The sequence below is a fragment of the Pelodiscus sinensis genome, chromosome 8 (assembly GCF_049634645.1).
Source record: "Pelodiscus sinensis isolate JC-2024 chromosome 8, ASM4963464v1, whole genome shotgun sequence".
NCBI classification, from domain to species: Eukaryota; Metazoa; Chordata; order Testudines; family Trionychidae; genus Pelodiscus; species Pelodiscus sinensis.
In genome coordinates, this window is record NC_134718.1 from 30428747 (window position 1) to 30447696 (window position 18950).

Consider the following 18950-nt stretch of genomic DNA (forward strand, 5'->3'; position numbering starts at 1 on the left):
AAATGAAGCCCGGGATTAAAATATCCCGGGCTTTATTTGCATGTTCCCGGGCACCGCCATTTTTAAATGCCCGGTAGTTCGAACCCCCTGCCCGCGGCTACACGCGGCATGGGCTAGATAGTTCGATTTAAAGCTCCTAATTCGAACTACCATTACTCCTCCTGCAATGATGAATAACGGTAGTTCGAATTAGGAGCTTTAATTCGAACTACCTAGCCCGTGCCACATGTAGCCGCGGGCAGGGGGTTCGAACTACCGGGCATTTAAAAATGGCGGCGCCCGGGAACATGCAAATAAAGCCTGGGATATTTTAATCCCGGGCTTCATTTGCAAGTTCGAATGACTACATGAGCCGCTCTAGTTCAAACTAGGGTGGCTAGTGTAGACATACCCTAAGGGACTGCCTGGTGAGGGTGGCCAGGGAAAGCAGCAAGCAGAGAGCTAGCAGGAGTGGCGAGCAGGCAGCCAGTGGAGAGGCACTATGAGAGGCCAAACAGAGTTGATTAAAATGCCTCCTTACTCCTCCCCTCCTCCACTCAGAGTTGGAGGTGAACTCTGCTGATGCACCTCTGAACTCTTGGTCTGCACTGACCACGAGCAGCAACTGTGAGTAGGGTTGGACTCGTGAAGAGGACCTTCAGGTTGCTGGCCTTAAGAGCCTGAGGGGAAAAGACACTGCTCAGCCTACTTGAGGTGAGACTTTTATGCATGGTTTATGTTTATGAACCCTGCTTGAGGTGTCTTCCCCAATGAATGCCATGTTACATCCTTCCTTTTATTAAAAGTTTATTTTCTACACTTAGATTCTGTACTTATGAGTGGGGAAGTAATGCTGCTCAGAGGCACCAAGGGTGATATGCAAATTTCCAAGGTTGATGGGTGGGTCCTGAGCCAGTTCTGTGTTAGACAGGTGGAGACCACCACCTAGATATTGAACACACAGTCATGACTGCTGCTGGCTCCACCTGGCAGAAGGGTTCCACACATTATTATGCCAACTGCTAACTTCATTTGCATTGCTATTAACCTGGACTCCCTCCCCAACTTCACAATCCCATTTGTTCATTGTGTCTAGTCACATCTGGTCTCGAACTTGGATCCTAAGTTCTTTGGGGTGGGGGGTCATAGCTTATGATTAGTAATCTCGTTGTTTAATACCCATAACATTCCTGGGACCACTTTTTTGGTAAAATGTCAGCACATCAAAGAAAGCATGAAGCAGCTTGTAATGCACAAAGCCACCCTTTTATACCAGGTGCTTGATTTCCCAAGATGAAGAGAATGTATACCTCCCTGTGAAGTCAATGGCACCTCAGCACCAGCTGAGTGTAGCAGCAGGCAGCTAATCAACACACCCAACTGTCAGTTGTAAAAGTATCATCTCTCTTGCTTGCTTGCTTTCTTCTGACCAGTAGGATGGGTTATGTGATGACTCCATCAGAATTCCCACATGAACTGGGATGAATTGGCAGATCTTGGAAAATGTAAAGTGATATTGTGATAGAGAGAAGGGCATATTCCTGCCAAGCCAAAGTTACTACAAAATGAAAAAAGCATAAGCTTGAAGCCAGACAGGCTGCTCAGGAGCCCCAGAACCTGTCATATAAATAAGCTAGAAGCAACTTCACCAACAGTGTGCTGGAGGAATAGAGGACCCTTTTTCTCAGTACTTTACCACACATTAAAAAGAACCGATGGAAATGTTATCTCCTAGTAGAGAAACAAATACTTTCAGGATACTGGCTGAATGATGAGTATGTGGCTCATTAGCTCTGATCCATGTCCACTGCTTAAAGAACATGGCTAGAAATTGCAAATTGGCACAAGAACATGCTTAATTATGTTAGACCAACTTCCTAAAAAGCATGAGCTCTGAGAAGTAAGTTTTAGCATTGGTGCATTATGGGTAACATGATGCTAAGTATAACCAAACACAGCAAGATGGTCTGAAAACCTCTCATTGCAGAGCAGATAATTCATAGCTAGAAAAAGACCACACACAAAGTATGACAAATTTTTTTCTGTCCTCCAGCACTGCCACCACAGTGCCTTTTTCTACCAAGTTTTATGTTCACATCAGTTCCTGACCCTTGGCCCTCCTTACTGCCCATACTTGATCCCAGTAAGTTAAATACAAATATATGGATGGGTAGAGATTTATGATCTTCATTCTCAAAGTGGAGGTGACAAGTAAGAGGAGAAATGGCATGGCTTATATCTAGCTATCTAAATATAGGAGCATAGTCTAGTGTCAAATCCAGATGAGTACAGAAATTCAGTTTCCATTCATTTAATCAGAACCAGGAGGGAGCACTCTATCTAAAAGACACCATAAAATATTTTAACAGGTTTTTAAGGAGTGAAGTTGGGATGGGAAAGCAAGAGAAAACATTCTCTTAAGTCTCACCTGTGTTCTGGGGGAGTATACTGCTTCTGTAGATAAGAAAACAGTTTGAAAAGAAGAGTAGAGCAATAGGAAAAAAAGGGTCTGTGTGTTCAAGGATTTAGGTGAAGTTACCTAAAAGCCAAATCCCTCCTCTCCCATATCCCTGAGTGGAAGATAGGACATGCAATTCCAACCCCAACTGACCATTCACTTTTTAGACTGAATGAAATACCCTCCCCTTCAGACATATCACTGTATAGAGGATATTTTCAGGATGACCATTCAGTCATTCCTTCATTTCAAGGGGTTTGACTTTTGTTTTAAGTTTACTCTCTTAAAAAGAGAGAGAAAAGAAATGCTTCAGACCCACTGTCACTCTCAATGGGCTGTTTCCGATTTAGTTGTTTCACAGATGAGCTGACAAAGCAAATGGGAAACAAACTCCAGACCAATGTATTACAAACAGCCTAATGAAGAAAACTCACCCACACAGGAGAGGAACAGCGAAGCTCCACTACAACAGAGTACTGCAGCCGATGTATTAAACAACCATTTGTAATCCAACAATTTGTACTTCTCAATTACCAAAAAGACTGCTTAGTTTCACATATACAGATGTACCCCTTTATCTGCAAACAGACGCATGCTCCAAGAATAACATGAGCCTGCCTGGCGTCACACAGGGCTTCTCTAGTCTGGGAACAGCAGGGCCTGGCCCAGTATCAGATAGGGAGAGAGCTCCATCAGTTCATTTCTCCATTTCCAAACTGCTAATCATTTGACTAAGATTAGTACATGCCATGGTGCAGCTTGTTGAGCTGCAGACTCTCCTTCACTAAACATTTGCTTCTAGATTGCACCCAACTGTTCTAAAAATCATCCTGAAGTCTCCAGAATGAGAAGCTCCTTGATCATTCTACTTGACTTAGTGACACATAGGACCTATTTTCTTCCCAGGAGTTAGCATGGCCAAGCCTCCCTGGAAGAAGGGAGGCAATCTCCAGGGAAGACGCCCCAGCGAGGTTTACAAGGAAACTGATTAGCTGAGAGGGCAGAGCCATTCAGGCACTTTCCCCAGAATTTACGACTAATCTAAAAAGGCCTGAGGGAACATTTACTTTGACACAAAATTACCTCCATGGAGATTCCTCTTCCTTTATCCTCAAAAGAAAACAGAAGCAAACAACAGATTCCTATTTTGGGTAGCTTTCAGTCCTCACTCCTTCCCAAAGCTTGCTCCTGAGTTTAAAGCCCCACCCAGAGCATGTGTTACATTTCTGTGAGCTCACAGCCCACTCTTCTACCTACACTTCCCAATGGATATAGTCTGCCTCTGAAGCATTATCATTCCACTACTCCGATTGGAGACAAATGGTCTAAACTTTCAGGGATTTCATCCTCCACGGAGGCCCGAGGGGACAGACAGAAGAGATGAATCCAAACTGCTCTCCAGTACTTTCAAACCAAACACCTCAGAGGGACTTCACCACACAGCTGGAGAAGGAGTTCTGCTCCTTTGATAATTAACTGAAGCAGAAGGGTAAGCTCTGCTCAAAAGAAGAAAGTGTGTCCTGGGAAAAAATATTTCCAGAGGAAAATCAGACTCCTACCTCTGCAATGCGAACGCTGTAGGGCTGATTGTGAAACCTTGGAGGATTGTCATTCACATCTCCCACTTGGATATTCACGGTTCCCTTGATCACCTGTCACCAGAAAGATAAAAGCATACAGCAGGGATTAGGCTACTGGATATTTTCTTCATTCTTAAAGGATTTCAGAAAAGGGAGGTAGAATTGGAGAACCAGGCAGCAAGAGAAGAGACAACTTCAGCAGCTGTGAACTCCCCTAAAGCCACAGCTGCTGTATACCATTCTCTTTAGATCCCCAGAGGACCAATGGGTCTTATAATGCCCCCTGCTAGCAGATGCCACTCTAATGCCCCTTTTGGAGAGAGGCTGTGATCTCCTCAACAGCCAGTGCTCTCCAGTCCCACTTCACATATCTCCTGTCTCAGATCATAAATGAAAAAAGTCACACTTACCCCCTGGCTGTCACTGACAGAAAATTCAACCGTGAATTCTGACTTGGTCTGAAATGAAACAAGAAGAAAAACACATAATTAGAGGTACTGTAGTGGTTATCTGTGGATGGCAAGCTTTAAACTTTAGCCGAGTATTATTTCATGCCACATACCATCAAGGCCTTGAAGAGAACAGGGAGGGGTTCCAAGTCCATTTACTTACATTGTATATGGGTGCAATTTCTCATGAGTATTAATTGCATGGGGCTCCTGTACATTACCTATACACAAGAGGCAGCTCTTCCCCTGTGTCAATAGGTGGCAATTATGGATGTAGCCAGCTTCCCAACTGCCAGCAGAGGACTCCTAACCAGAAGAGTACTCCATGAAAGCCATACAGATCAAAGCAGTCTGCTGTTTAACCTTCTTTGTTGTGCCCACCCCCTGTGGTGTTATTCTGGCATATGCTGTGATCCTGGCAACAAAGGCTATTAGCACTGGCAGTGAGGAGGAGTAAATGAGGGAGAGAGCAAACTCCTCTAGGATGAGGGCTCCCACATTGTAGCCTCCGGACCACAAGGTGTCTGCAAAGAGCTGCCTGTCATTCTTGGTTCTAGCTGAGAGCTAAAGCACAGGTGTGTGGGGGGTGGTGAAGTGAAGAGTAAATGTAAACAATGTGGTAAAGTTTTGCCAGAAAGGATACCATACTTACCTCACTAAAGACTGCTAAAACACACCACTGCTTTCTTAATATTACTCTGATACTCCTTAGTTGTTGGGATGTTCTGCAACTGGGACTGCCACAGAAGGCATCCATGATATTTTGTGCACTCTAGACAATGGTTTGAGACCCCTTAGGGGAAAAGTTAGAGAACTCAAATGTCCCATTCCATTAATGCTCATTAGCATCTCAGTGAATTCAACAGCTTTATGTAACAATAAATAAATAACCCCCACCAAACTGGCCCTGTGATAATGATTTTAATCCAGGACTGTGAAGAGTCAAGGGGAAGCAAAATCCTTGTGTCTTTGCCCTAGTTTACAGATTAGAGACAAGGGACCCGCGAAGTCCCATCGATTTTTCATACCATTTAAAAAAAAAAAAAAGCCTTTTGCTCTCCCTCCTTTTGTACCACTCCCACCCATCTCCACCAGCCCCTGGATGCGAGTGTATCAATAGCTTCTGGACAGGAATACAGAATGTGTTTGCTAGGCTGGATTAGGTTTTTGGTCCGTCAACTCTAGTGCCTTGCATCCAAGCAATGGCTGGCATCGGACACTTAAGGAGGAGGGGAGGAACATTCTTTTCAGATCACCTTTTTTCCACCCAGGACTGTCCCATTTGAGAGCCATAAAAATCTTGTCTCAGAACTCATGCCGGGCTGTGATGTGAGATGCAAAATATTATAACAGAACTGTTACCTGGATACCATCTGGTTTCATTTAACCCAGTGTCCCAACCACCCGAACGATTCCTTTCCTTCTCCAATTCTTCCTTTACAGCTTCTCTGCCCCCTAAATGGCTACTGCTGTGGGAGTGGAGTGACAAGTGCTCTGGAAGCATTGCACAGGAGCAATCTGGAAGCTGCTTGGATCATCTTATGTGCTATAGACTAGTCTGATTTATTCTTAGTAGGAAAGCTCAGGGATAGCCGGCAGGCTCTGATTCCCCAAACTGCAACTTAACCTCACTTACATCAGGATAGCTGTTTACCTTGGAGAGGACTTCAGGGTCGATTTACCAAAGCCTAAATTACCCTCCATGAAGGTTTAGGTAATGCAAACTGAGAAGGCCTCGGGGCAATGCCTGTAGCTACTCTGAGCAGCCCAAATGCCAAGGACACAAGAGGAAGAGCCATTTTCCTTGCTGTAAGACTCTATCCTGTCAGCTTTCTCATCCCCATTTCTCCCCCTCCTCCCTGCACACACACACCCTCTCCACCCACAAATACAACCAAGGTGGGAGGGAGGAAGAAATCATTGGAAAATGGGGATCAACTCCAGATTTTGTTGAACGTAAAAAAGGTAAGCAGGGAAGAGACTGGACAGATGGAGAGAGCCATTTCCAGCCTAATTTCTGTCCCAATTGCACATTTCAATCACACTCCTTTTTAGACTTGGTTATTTACTGCATCATTTTACACCTAATTCTTAGTATTACATGGATCTTGTAAAGCTTACTTTGTCTCCCCGGCACGTTTTCCCCTTTCACTGCTCTCTCTTTTTCCACTGCTATTTATTGTGTTAGTTTTGTCCTATGTCTTTTTGCCCCTCCATATCGTTTTCCTACATTGGGCAATAATTGGTGTATTTCCTTCGCTTTCCACATGTGGTTTTCTCTTCTTCCCACTTGGTAATCTTCTCCTTTTTCTCTCTTTTCCTCTCTCATGCTCCTCACTCTAAGTTCTGTATACTCTTCCCACCTTCATCTTCTGAAACTCACACCTACTCTTCTTTCCTGCATATAAAAACTACACACACCTCCCCAAAACTCTTCCACACACACACACACACACACACACACACACACAACTTCTCACCACCAAGCCAATACATAATCACTTGCAGACTCCCCCAGGACCAATTCATATACAGGCTCTTCTAAAACTACCTTTTGCCTGCTCCCCTACACCACCACCCCAGCCTGCATCTGCTGTGCCAACCCTCATGTGAGAGACAGCACAGAATCTGGTCCTCTGTAAAGAACCATTCCATTGCTATGCAAAATCCTTCCACTCCCTACTTAAAAAAAAAAGTGGGATTTCTCTGGTATCCAACCCCATAGTCCCTGAGTACCCCACCTGAACTAATGGAGTTTAGCCTCATTTCTGTGTGAGGTAGAGAAGTGCTCTCTCTGTTTTATAGATAGGGAGCAAAGACATGGAGAAGATTAAGTGCATTGCCTAAGGTCACACAGGAAGTCTGTGGCAGTACCTTCATCGTATGAAACTAGCCTCCCTCTCACTACAAATACAGGAGATGCAACAGCTAGGGGACCAGCAAAGCACAACTTTCAAAGATGAGAACTTAAATAAGACATCATCCATCTGTTGAATTTAGGCTCTCAAATAAAGATTGACTGCGAGTATGTAAAATGAGTCATTAATGTCCAGAATTGTGCCAATTTTAATATCCAAGTGCCTGAGCTTGAGGAGAAGCAGCCATGTAAACACAGTAGAAATAGACATATCCAGTATCTCTTTAAATAAGGTCCTAAATGCAGGTTTAGGTTCTTTAGAAGTGAAAATTGGACTCAAGGTGTAGGCTTAAAAGGAGACAGGCTGAATTTATACTTCTCCTGGAGCTTCTAAGTGCTATGTTCTCTAAGGGTACGTCTAAACTACATGGCTCCATCGATGGAGCCATGTAGATTTGTTTTTTTGGTGAAGGGAAATGAAGCCGCGATTTAAAAAATCGCGGCTTCATTTAAATTTACATGGCTGCTGCGCTGAGCCAACAAACAGCTGATCAGCTGTTTGTCGGCTCAGCGCGCTAGTCTGGACATTCCCCTGCTGACATGAAAGCCTTTTATCGACATCCCCTGTAAACCTCATCCTACGAGGCATAAGGGGGATGTCGATAAAAGGCGTTCAGGTCGGCGCGGAGTGTGCAGACTAGCGCGCTGAGCTGACAAACAGCTGATCAGCTGTCTGCCGGCTCAGCGCGGCAGCCAGGTAAATTTAAATGAAGCCGCGATTATTTAAATCGCGGCTTCATTTCCCTTTGCCTATCTGTCTAATCTACATGCCTCCATCGGCGGAGGTATGTAGTCTAGACACACCTTAACAGTCAGTGCTCATTTAAGCTTTTGTTAACCAGGGTAGGCAGAGCTAACCAGTGTCTTCTGCTCTACACCTTGCCTTACTGAAGATCTCAAAGTCCAGCTTCTTACCATAATAAGTCCCCAACTCAGCTATCTGCCTGCTGTCTGCAACATGGTGCTTGACCCTGACTTCCTGGTATCCTGCTTTAGCTTGATCCTGACTCCTCTAATTCATCTCCAGCCTGCAGCTTGGTAACTGAGCAGTGCACACAAACTGTTCACAGCCTTGTCCTGAAAGTTTGCTCAGATCACCTTTGCTCACTCTCAATCCATCCAGCCCCTCCACAGATGACAGAAGTGGCAGGCCCTGCTCCGATCAGTAACTCCCCAAGGTCTCAGAATCTGCAGGACCAAGTCACTCACCTGTGGGTGGGGAAATTCATGCTACAACACCCTAGTTACCCAGCTTGCTGCTGAAGCACAAGCTCTGTGTGGGCAGTGAGTACATTTGCAAGGAGAAGCAGCTACATTATGGACCAGTACTTTCCAAAAGGAATGCCTTTACACATGCCTGCTCAACCGTCTTTGATGATCAGTATCACATCCACTCCATAGGATACCCTGGGAAGCTTTGCTGGGACAAGGACAAGGACCAGGCCAGCCACCTCCTAGGACACCCTGACAGCTTGTAGCTGATCTCAAATGGAATGAGGCAACCCAGCTATACCAATTCTGGAGGGTACTCAGGTGAAGCCACTCAAGGTGAGATAGCGCTCTTTGAAAACCCTAACTGCATAAAGGCCATTATTGATTCTCAGCTGTGCAAGCAGAAGTAGGAAAGAATAGGTGACCTGATCCCATGCCCACTATGCCAAACCCTATTCGTCTGAGCCCTGAACCCATCCTGACCCCAGAAGAGATAGAGTATTGATAGCACCTGGACACACCCTTGCCTTCTGTGCAGCTTGATAGAGCTTTGGAAGTAAACCAGTGCAAACGTGGGATGGATAAAGCCTGGGAATCAACAGAGCTCCATGCTCTGGAACCCCCTCCCCAAACTCTCAAGTAGACCCTAACAGGAGAGCCATGGTGTCTCCCCACATTTCCAATTACTACTGTGGTTGTGGATCTTGGGGAAGGTACAAGAGTTTCAAAGGCAGACACCTAGCAATAGCAGACTCCAGGCAACTTTACAGAGGCTAAGGCAGCCTGAACTCTCTATATCTTTCTTTGGCCAAAACCTGCATCAGATGATTGATGGGTCAGTCCTGTTTTCAGGACTGGTGACTAGAGAGACCATCCCACTAGAGGAATAGTGGAAGGGCACCAACAGATTATATGCTTTGAAGTGATCTGCTCGCCATTCTTCCCAAGAATGGTCTCAAACCTGTGCAGTAACTGATGTTGTTGGAGATGTGTGTCCCTGTGTGTACTGCATTCCAGGTGTCAATACACCTCTGTGCCTTCGCTCAGAGATTTCTACAGCAGTACTCGTACCTGTCACATGCACACAGAGACTACCTCACATGCCTGTCGTGTCTTAATAGTGCATGTGCATGACCAGTCTCCTCAGTTTTCTCTACAAGAGGGGCTGCCACAGCTCCAAAGTAAAGAGGTGGGGAGTGGAGCACCCACATGGACATGCATCTCAAATAATCAGTTACTACACAGGTGAGTAACCTACTCTTTGAAAGAGATATGTTCTGAGTGATGAGCGCTCCCCTCTGGGTGACTGAAAAGCCACATTTCTCAAGGAGGTAGGGGTTTCAGATCTGGTAAGAAGGTGGTGGACAAGATAGCTCTACCCATACACATAGTGTATCATCCTTAGGTAAGAGCACAGCGTTTTGCAAAATTGTGTTCAGAAGCCCCAAGTATTCTTGAGGGGAAGATTATGTAGAAAAGCCGCCAAGGTTGCTATGGGTCTGGTAGATTGAGTCCTGGTATTAGTTGAAAAAAAAAAATCGCATTCTGAAATTGATAACAGAGATGAATGCAACCAGATATCCAGCTGAAAAGTCTCTGAGTAGAGATGGATGTGCCTTTGGAGTGTTCTGCAATGGAGACAAAGAGCTCCATAAAATTCCTGAAGGGTTTGGTCCTATCCAAGTAAAAGGACAAGGCTCTGCGCATATCTAGTGTGTGCATTGTGGATTCCTAGGAATTTGCATACCGTTTAGAAGGTAGGTAGGTAGGTATACGGACAGGTTCATTGAAATGAATGGACAGGTTTACCTTTGGAAGAAATTTGGGGTGCAGTCTGAAGGTGACTTTGTCTTTAAAAAAATATATAGTGTATGGTAGATCTGCCATGAGTACTCCAATTTCCCCTACATGTGTGGCAATGGTAATTGCCATGAATACTACATGGAGAGGTAAAAATGGAGCATGCTGCTAATGGTTCAAATGATTTTTGAGTCAAGAATGTTAAGACTAAGCAAAAGTCCCAAGGTGGAGTGGATGGTTTAATGTCCACGTAAAGGAACTGAAGGCCCTTAAGAAACTATTTGGTAATGGGATGACCAAAGATAGTAATGTCTCCAAAAATTGTGATGAAACATTGTAATTGAGCTAGATGGACCTTGATGAAGCTGAGGGAGAGTACAGAAAGATTAAGCTCTAACAGATTAATTGAGTATTAGTGGAAAAGGTGCAGAAGTGGTTGGTCAGCACACCAGTGCATGAATTTTGTCCATTTATGAAGGTAGGTGTGCATATAAAAATGTGTTCTACCCCCTTTGAACCTGTTCGGAACAAGTTAATTTATCATGAGAGACCAATGAAGGAGGTAGGCCCTGAGGTGTAATATGGCTAGGTTGGGATGGAATAGTTAGTCAACAATAGCTCTGCAATAAGAGATTCAGAAGGTAGGGGAGCAGAACTGGTACATGAATTGACATCTTGGTACAGACGGGGTACCACACATGTCTCGGCCATGTAGGGGATATCAGACTGACCCTGGAATAGTCTGTCCATAGTTTTGTCTACAACCTGTAGAGAAATGGTATTGGGGGGGAAATATGTACAGTAACTTGTGGTCCCATGGGATCATGAACGCATCCCTAGAAGGAGCGTTTCCCTAGTTTTGCACTTCAGGGTATTTTTTGATCATCACAGTTGCAAAGAGGTCCAGTTTTGGGTTACCTCATATATGGAATATATCGTGCATGACAGTCTCATTTAACTTCCATTTGTGACCCAGAGGAAATTTTCTACTGAGCTAGTTTGTGGTAACATTCAGAGAAAGGGGGAAGTAAGAAGCCAATATCTTGGTGTTGTATTTAAGACACCAAATCCAAAGCTTCATTGGCATATCTGGGGGATGTGAGACTCTCCCAAACATTTAATACAATGTGAATGACCATCCAATATAGGGATGGCCCTGCATGTAATGCAGTACTTGGAACCCAGAGAGACAGTTATGGTAAGTGTTCATCAGCTAGCTGACAAGAAAGGAGAAAAACCATTTTTGAGAAATTAGGAAAAGAAAAGAACTTATCTGACTATGAAGTAAAACTAAGGGGGAAAGGAGAATATTTCTGACAAAAACAACCCTCGTATCAAGGTGTAGCAGCTTGTCTCCTAGCAGCAAGTGACATTACCTCTCTGTCCAAGGGCTGCCTGAGCCATACAACGCCAGTCACACTTTCCACGGCAAAGAACCTGCTGGCCTCCTCTCCGACAACTCCAAACACAAGACGGTCATTGTCTAGGTCCCGGGCAAGCAGCTGGGTCACTGACGAACCTAGAACAACATAAGCAAGAACAAAAGGAAAAGTGGATGAGTGGGGGAAAAAAAGGAAGAAAATGTCAGACTCAAGGAACCAATTAGCTTCTTATCGCTGAATGGCATTGTTAGACTTTTGAAAGTCTGAGTCGCAGCCTCATCTTTGCTCGCTTAAAAAAAGTTTCCCCTCAAATATATTTACAAATGTTGCAATGTTTCAAACAATCTGTGATCTAAGTAGCAAAGGTGGAATTGAGGATAGGTTTGCTGTTCCCTTCAGCAGAGCTACCACTGCCAAGCTGAGTCCACATTTCCTCAAACTGTACCCCTTGTAGGTAAGGAATTATTGTATATGGGAAAGTAGAATTAGTTCTGAAAAAAGTGACAGCATGCAGCTGTACCTATCACTAGAAACAGAGATAATCCAGGCATCTTTTTTTGGCACCAGTCTGCCAATATGATCTGTCCTCAGAGCTGTCAGGCACTTCACTTTCATGTTGTTTAAGTTGTTACTACTGAATTTTAGTGCTTATGGAAGTAACAGGGAAAACAAGAATACCAAGACTAACAAAGGAACAGCTACTATGTGTGCTTCCTTCACACAATTCTGCCAAAGGACCCACTCTCATTTCAACGCTAGAGCCCTCTTCACCCATCTGCCGATTAATTTCTCTGTCTTCACCTACAACATGAACTCTCTATTTCTGGGCCTTGAGCAGAGACTGCCTACAACTCTACACTGTGCCAAATGGCAGAGTGTTTTTGTGGACAGATACCCACTAGGGATTATGGGGATATCGGACTAAATTTCCTATGCTTGAGACAGAATTAAACCCCAAGGAACTGAAGATAGAGCCCAAATGGTTATGAACCACCTTAATGCCACTCAGATTCTGGTCTGGCTGAGCATCCAGAATGGCTCCCACAACAATTTACAGCAACCTTGGGGGCTGTTTTAATTTACAGGAGTCTTATAGAGGCTGCCCATAGCTCAGAGCAACCCAGCATTTAGGAAGCCAATGTGAGAACCGTTAGTATATTCAGCAGCAGATTTAGGGCAGGGCAAGCGGGGCGGCTGCCCCGGGCCCCGCGCTTCTCGAGGCCCCACGCGTGCGCCATGGGGCCACGGCGCATGCACCATTTCAAAGGTGGGGCCCCGCAAAATTTCCCTGCCCGGGGCCCCACGGCACTCTCATCTGCCCCGAGTATATTAAAAGTCCCATGTTAAGAGCACCACCACCAAACAAGTACCTTCTCCGGTACTTCACTAGTCACTGAGGCATAAGAGGAGGACAAATGGAAACATCTGTCAGAATGATCATAATGAAAGCAAATCTTCCTAGAGGATTTAGAGCCCAAATACCTCAAGAATGTGAAGAGAGCTAGGACAAGGTCATCATCAGTTGCCACCAAACCTTTAATTTTTATTACTTATATCCATTTTTCAGCGCTCAATTATCCACTGCCAGAAACCACCCTTTTGAGCATCTTGAATAGCTTAGCATAGTGTTTGGCACCTCCACTTACACGTCTGTGTGTAATTGCAAGTGACCTTTCCTGAACACATTAATTGAAGGTGGACTTTTAATATTATATTAAAATATTGCATTTCTCATCCATCAAACACATATCCTACTGTGAAACCCTGTACCCCCATGTTCTCCCTTTTTATGATTTATTATACATTTTGTACAAGTTATGCCTTGTGAGGTATTATTTGAATACACAATCTGCAGAATATCAGTGGCCTTTGAAGATGTGTATAACAATACTGTGCATAAAGGTGTTAGATTTTACTGAATGTTAGGGAACTATTTTGTAGTTTTGGATAATGTCCACAAACCAATTCCTCAGAGACAAAGATGCCCTAGTAGGACAGCAAAATGCTAAAGGGCCATTACCTGACCATTGCACCAGCCAGGAGAGCGGAATGGGCTATAAACAAATAATTTGCATTTCCTCCCAGAAACATTTCAACTCTAGCATACATGGGAGACTATGCCCCACTGGGGGGTAATCCCCATATAGAGGAGTGGGATATAAGAATGAAAGACAGTGACTTCCACCTCACCTCTTCTCTTCCACCTTCTCACAGAGAGATCACTTAAAAAACAGAAGCAGCATCACTGAACAGGGGAAGTGACTAGAGCCAGCACTGGGCACGTCAGCCCCTCCCACCTCCCTAATCCTTTACCCTCCTCCTGTTGCCGTACTCCAGGTCACAATCCAAACCTTCTGCACCCCTGCTCCTGCATCCATACCCTCCTCCCAGTCCCTGCACCCCAGTGCCCTGCCCAGGTTACAACTGACAAATGAACATATCTTTGAACTCCCTCCTGTACTCCTGCCCCAAGTCATAACCCCCTCCCACACTCTGCATCCCCCCTTCACCCTCCTCCAGGTCCGGACCCTCTTCTGCACCCATATCCATGCCTACTCCCAGAGCCTGCACTTCCTCTTGCATCTTAATCCCCTGCCTCAGGTCACAACCCCCTCCTTCATCCCAACTCCCTCCTAGACCCCACTCCCTCTCCTATACCCCAAATCCTACCATGAGCTTCCTTCTGCACCCAACCTCCATCCCAGACCCCGCATATCCTCCATTAATATGATGGAAGAGTACGGCTCTTGACCACGTCCCCCATTGAAAATTATTGCGCACCGCAGAGCTAAGCAGTGTAAATGGCATCTCAAACTAGAGAGCTCAGGAGGCACAGCTGTTCAAACAGCCCCCTGTGGAATGTCCCACCTGCTCAACAGCCCCACCCACAGGGAGTGGCAGAGTCAGGAACCAGGACAAACAGGATCAGAAGTGTCAGCACTGGGAGTGTTTAGGCTCATTCCTCCATCTCGGGTATGTTGGCACAAAATCATGGGTGTGTTTGTTAGAGAGTATCAGTGTAGTAGAAGTGCTTTTGTTGTATAGAGATGAGATTTGGGCGGTCTCAGGGAATTCTAGTGCTCAACCAGTGAGACAATTAGTCCTAGTTAGAGCCAGACCTTATCTGAGCTCCTGCATTTCTGCCCCATCCGTTAGTACTGTCTTATGTTCCAGACTTGGTCACCTTTTGAACTGGAACTGGGAGTCAGACCAAATCAGGCAGTGGCTTTGTGATGTGGACATGCAAGAATTAGATGTAGGGGACAAAATACAGTCCTCAAACACATAGCCTAGGTCTTGCGCTGTGAAAGTCTCATGATGTTGTTTTGATGAGGCATTTTCCAAAAGTGTTAAGCACTCCACACTAATTCATGATTTCATTCACTAGATTCCCTATATGGCAGTCTCACTAATCAACAAACAACTAACTTTCTAAGAAAGCTGAGTTTGCCATTAAGCAGCTCAGAATGTTGCCTATCGAGATTGCTGATGTCGTACAATACAACAACATAGCCTAAATGCTGCCTTGAATTAAACTTATACAACCCCATGCCCTACATTTAAACAGCAACTGGAGGTAATAGGCCCAATTCCCCCTAATTTGCACTAAATGCACACAAGACTAATGCCACAAAATGCAACGGAGTCAATTTCTCATTTATACAGTCCAAAAAACAAACTATAAAAACCCCCACTCCTTTGTCCCTTCAAAAACCCTTGGTCAAAATATCAAAAAAATCAAAATATTTCCAGCAGCTGCTCTATGGTCAAATGATACGGATATATATGCATGTCATGTTGCTAAGTCGTAGATGTTGTATATGCACCAGGCATAGATGAGTTTACGCTTGCACACATATGAAAGGCTGCACATGTTTGCTTTTGAGAGAGAGAGAGAGAGAGAGAGAGAGAGAGAGTGTGTGTGTGTGTGTGTCTGTGTGTGTGTGTGTGAGAGACAGAGTTAGAGAGAGTTGTGTATGCAATGCATATGTGAATTTCTCATGTGCATGGTTTTACTACCCATATGAGGTATGTGCATGGGTGTGGCTTAAGGATTGGCAAACCCTTTCCTTCATGCATTCAAAGCAAACTGCTGATCTAGAAGTGAAAAAAAAAGTTTGGTATGCTTTGTATTAAGGAGATCCTGGCTCACCCTGCCCCCTAAATGTCCCTATCACCTATCATTCTTTTCTGCCTGTATTAAAGAGTCTTAGAAAAAAGAGCGGACGCAAGAGGAAGACAGCAATGACTGTGATTTCATCACTGTAAAAGAAAAAACCTCCCGAGATATTTGGTAAAAAGAAGGCAAAAACATCAGGAGCAGCAATGAAATGGATCAAAATGCACAGTATGATTCTGTATCAAAGGCAGGGAAGCCCAGAGGAATTCCAACCCTCAGTTAGGCCACTTGACATACATTAAGCCCCTTATACTGCCAGAGGCCATTTTTTAACTGAGGGAAAGCAACATGGAGGTTGTGCGCACAAATAGGAGTTTAGATTCCCCCTCCCATTCATGGGAAGAAAGGTCAGGAAGGTCACATCTCAGTGGAGGCAGCTGCTCCAAGCATGGCCCGTGCCCAACGTGTGGAGTTTGCTAATTCCTGCCTACATGGAAAACTTCCTTGCATAAGACGTTGCAAAAAGATCTTGGCTTCCAAAGGCTGTTTTAAATGTCATGGAGAGAGCGAAGTTGCTTCTCCCCTAAACTGTACATCTGTCTGCAACACTGTTTAAAACAGGTACCTGATCTTAAATGAGGCTGGTACTCTCTGCCTCATTTCCACTGGCACACTGTAGTACCACTCGGGATACCTGATTTTGAGGCAATAGGTGAAGATCAATATGCCATGAAGCAGTCAAACTTGGTTGCCAGGTGGAAGTCAGGAAGGAAGACGCATAAAGTGGCATAAGAGCAGATAAAGAAAAACCAAGTGAGAAAAGGAATGAGCACTGCCTTAATATTCTTATGGATCATGACTTAACCTCATAGTATAGTTTATGGGCCTGACTGCCCTTAGAGACTTACTTGCAATGGTCAGAAGCCAACAGCAGAAGTGGATGTGTATCCAAAGGATAATCAGATCCAAAAGGTCCAATTCTTGTAGGTGAACCCATCTTTTAAATATTCAAGAGAAAGTACAAGATTTAATCACTTTGATAAGAGTATGCAACTGGCCAAGCTGTACAGTGCAAGGAGCAAAAATTCCTTAACATTACATCAGGGTCATTTCTGCCTATTCCTGGTACAATTCTAAACACATTGGTAAGTCTTAGGATCTGTCTACATTACTAAGTTAGGCAGGCATAAGGCAGCTTTTCCAGCCCAATTATGAAGGTGTACATACTGCAATGCGCCTTCCTCCGCTTTAACTTACCAGCTACACCAACCGAATAAAACCACCTGCACAAGAGGCACAGAGCTTTTTGCTGCTTACGTCACCCTAAGTGGCTTCCAGGAGTTTGCCCCAGAATGCCCACCATGACCGCTCTGGTCACCCATTTGAACTCTGCTACCCTGCAGGCTGGTACACAGGTATATGCTTTTCCTGTTTGTTCAGCATGGAGAGCAACTGCTTTGCTGACGATGCTGTTTTCACACAACAAGAACGCTCCTGCCTGGAGTACATGAGAAGGGGTGGATCTCCTAGGTCTGTGGGGAGAGGAGGCCATTCAGTGACAGCTCTACTCCTACCAAAGGAACTTTGATATAGATGGCTAGATCACCTAAGCTCTGGTGGAAAAGAGCTATGACAATAACACCCAGCAGTACCAGATAAAAATCAAGGAGATGAGGCAGGCAAATCAGCAGACAAGAGAGGCAAATAGACATTCTGGTGCAGAGCAACAGACTTGGCACTTATACAAGGAGCTGCACTCCATCCTTGGTGGCAACTCCACTTTCACTGCCAAGAATTCCATGCACACAGTAGGGAGCAGGAGTCACTGGCCACTGGAGTGCACCCAGAGGACAAAGTACTAGATTAGGAAATGTACTAGATGAGAAGGGCAATAGATAGGCAATCTGGTGGTATGGGGTGACCTTTTCTTTGGGGGGGGGGGGTCCTGAGCAGTTTAGACCACAGAGGGACAAAATACAGCCTGCCAAACATTTGGATCTGGCCCACAGAAACTAGCCAATAGGAGCTACCTGGACCATGTTTGCAGGTACGTGCAGCATGTGGAGATCCACGCAGTGCAGCCCCGCCCTGCCCCCCTCCCCCCCCAAAGGGACATGCAGCACAAACAAACATGCTGGCCCCAGCAGTGAGCTACTTTGAGCAGCATGTGACGGCATGGCAGGCAGGGAGCCTGCCAAGGGTCCTGCTGGGCTGCTGAGCAGGAGTTGCCTACACTAAGCATCTCCTGGCCAGAACCTGCACCTGGCATCCCATCCCTTTCTGCACCCCAACTCCTTGCCCCAGGATACAAACCACACCCTCTGTACCCCCACCTTAGTCAGAACTCTCCCCCAGACCCTGCACCCCTTACCTTGCCCCTCCTCCAAGTCTCCTGCACCTAAGCCACCTTCCAGTCCCCACACCTCCTCCTGTGACCCAATTCCCTACCAAGAATTCTCTCCTGCACCCAACCTCCATACCAGCCCCTGCACTCCCTCCATTAATATCATAGAAAGGTGTGGCTCTTAACCACTTACCAAATTCTTGGAGTGGGCTCCCATCAAAACTTATTGCTCATCCCTGGTCTAGAGAGTCCCACCAGCCCGGCTTTGCTCAACCTGCTGCAGGGGAGGTAATGTCTGGTAAAACTACTGTAACCCCAAAGGAGATTAGCTAGATTCCTGGGGCTCTGTCTGCTGGCAGTTCAGGGAGAGGCACACTGTCCCTGGCAGGGAGGGGGAGCCAAGGCAAACTCAGAGTCTGCCAGGCAACCAACAGAGAGTGAGATGCCCCTCCTGGGGAGTTCAGGAGAGGGGAGAAGGGATCCTAAAGGAATCCATTTTGAGACACTTGAATGAGAGGAAAGTGATCAGGAATAGTCAGCATGGATTCACAAAGGGCAAGTCGTGCTTGACCAATCTGATTAGCTTCTATGATGAGGTAACTGGCTCAGTGGACATGGGAAAGTCAGTGAATGTTATATACCTTGACTTTAGCAAGGCTTTTGATACGGTCTCCCACAATATTCTTGCCAGCAAGTTAAGGGAATGCGG

At 45.3% G+C, this 18950-nt stretch overlaps 1 protein-coding gene across 6 annotated transcripts in view; it reads right to left on the reverse strand.

The window, feature by feature from the left end:
* CDH23 (cadherin related 23) overlaps positions 1 to 18950 on the reverse strand; it is a 576749-nt gene that overhangs the window by 426372 nt on the left and 131427 nt on the right. For 5 of the 6 annotated variants that reach the window (XM_075934954.1, XM_075934955.1, XM_075934952.1 and 2 more), the window contains 3 exons: positions 11772 to 11914; positions 4428 to 4475; positions 3997 to 4089 (listed from right to left, as the gene is read on the reverse strand). In XM_075934954.1, coding sequence (XP_075791069.1) covers positions 3997 to 4089; positions 4428 to 4475; positions 11772 to 11914 — 284 coding nt within the window. Of the gene's footprint in view, positions 1 to 3996; positions 4090 to 4427; positions 4476 to 11771; positions 11915 to 16805; positions 16890 to 18950 lie in introns of those variants that run through there. The other variant, XM_075934957.1, reaches the window with a different exon arrangement.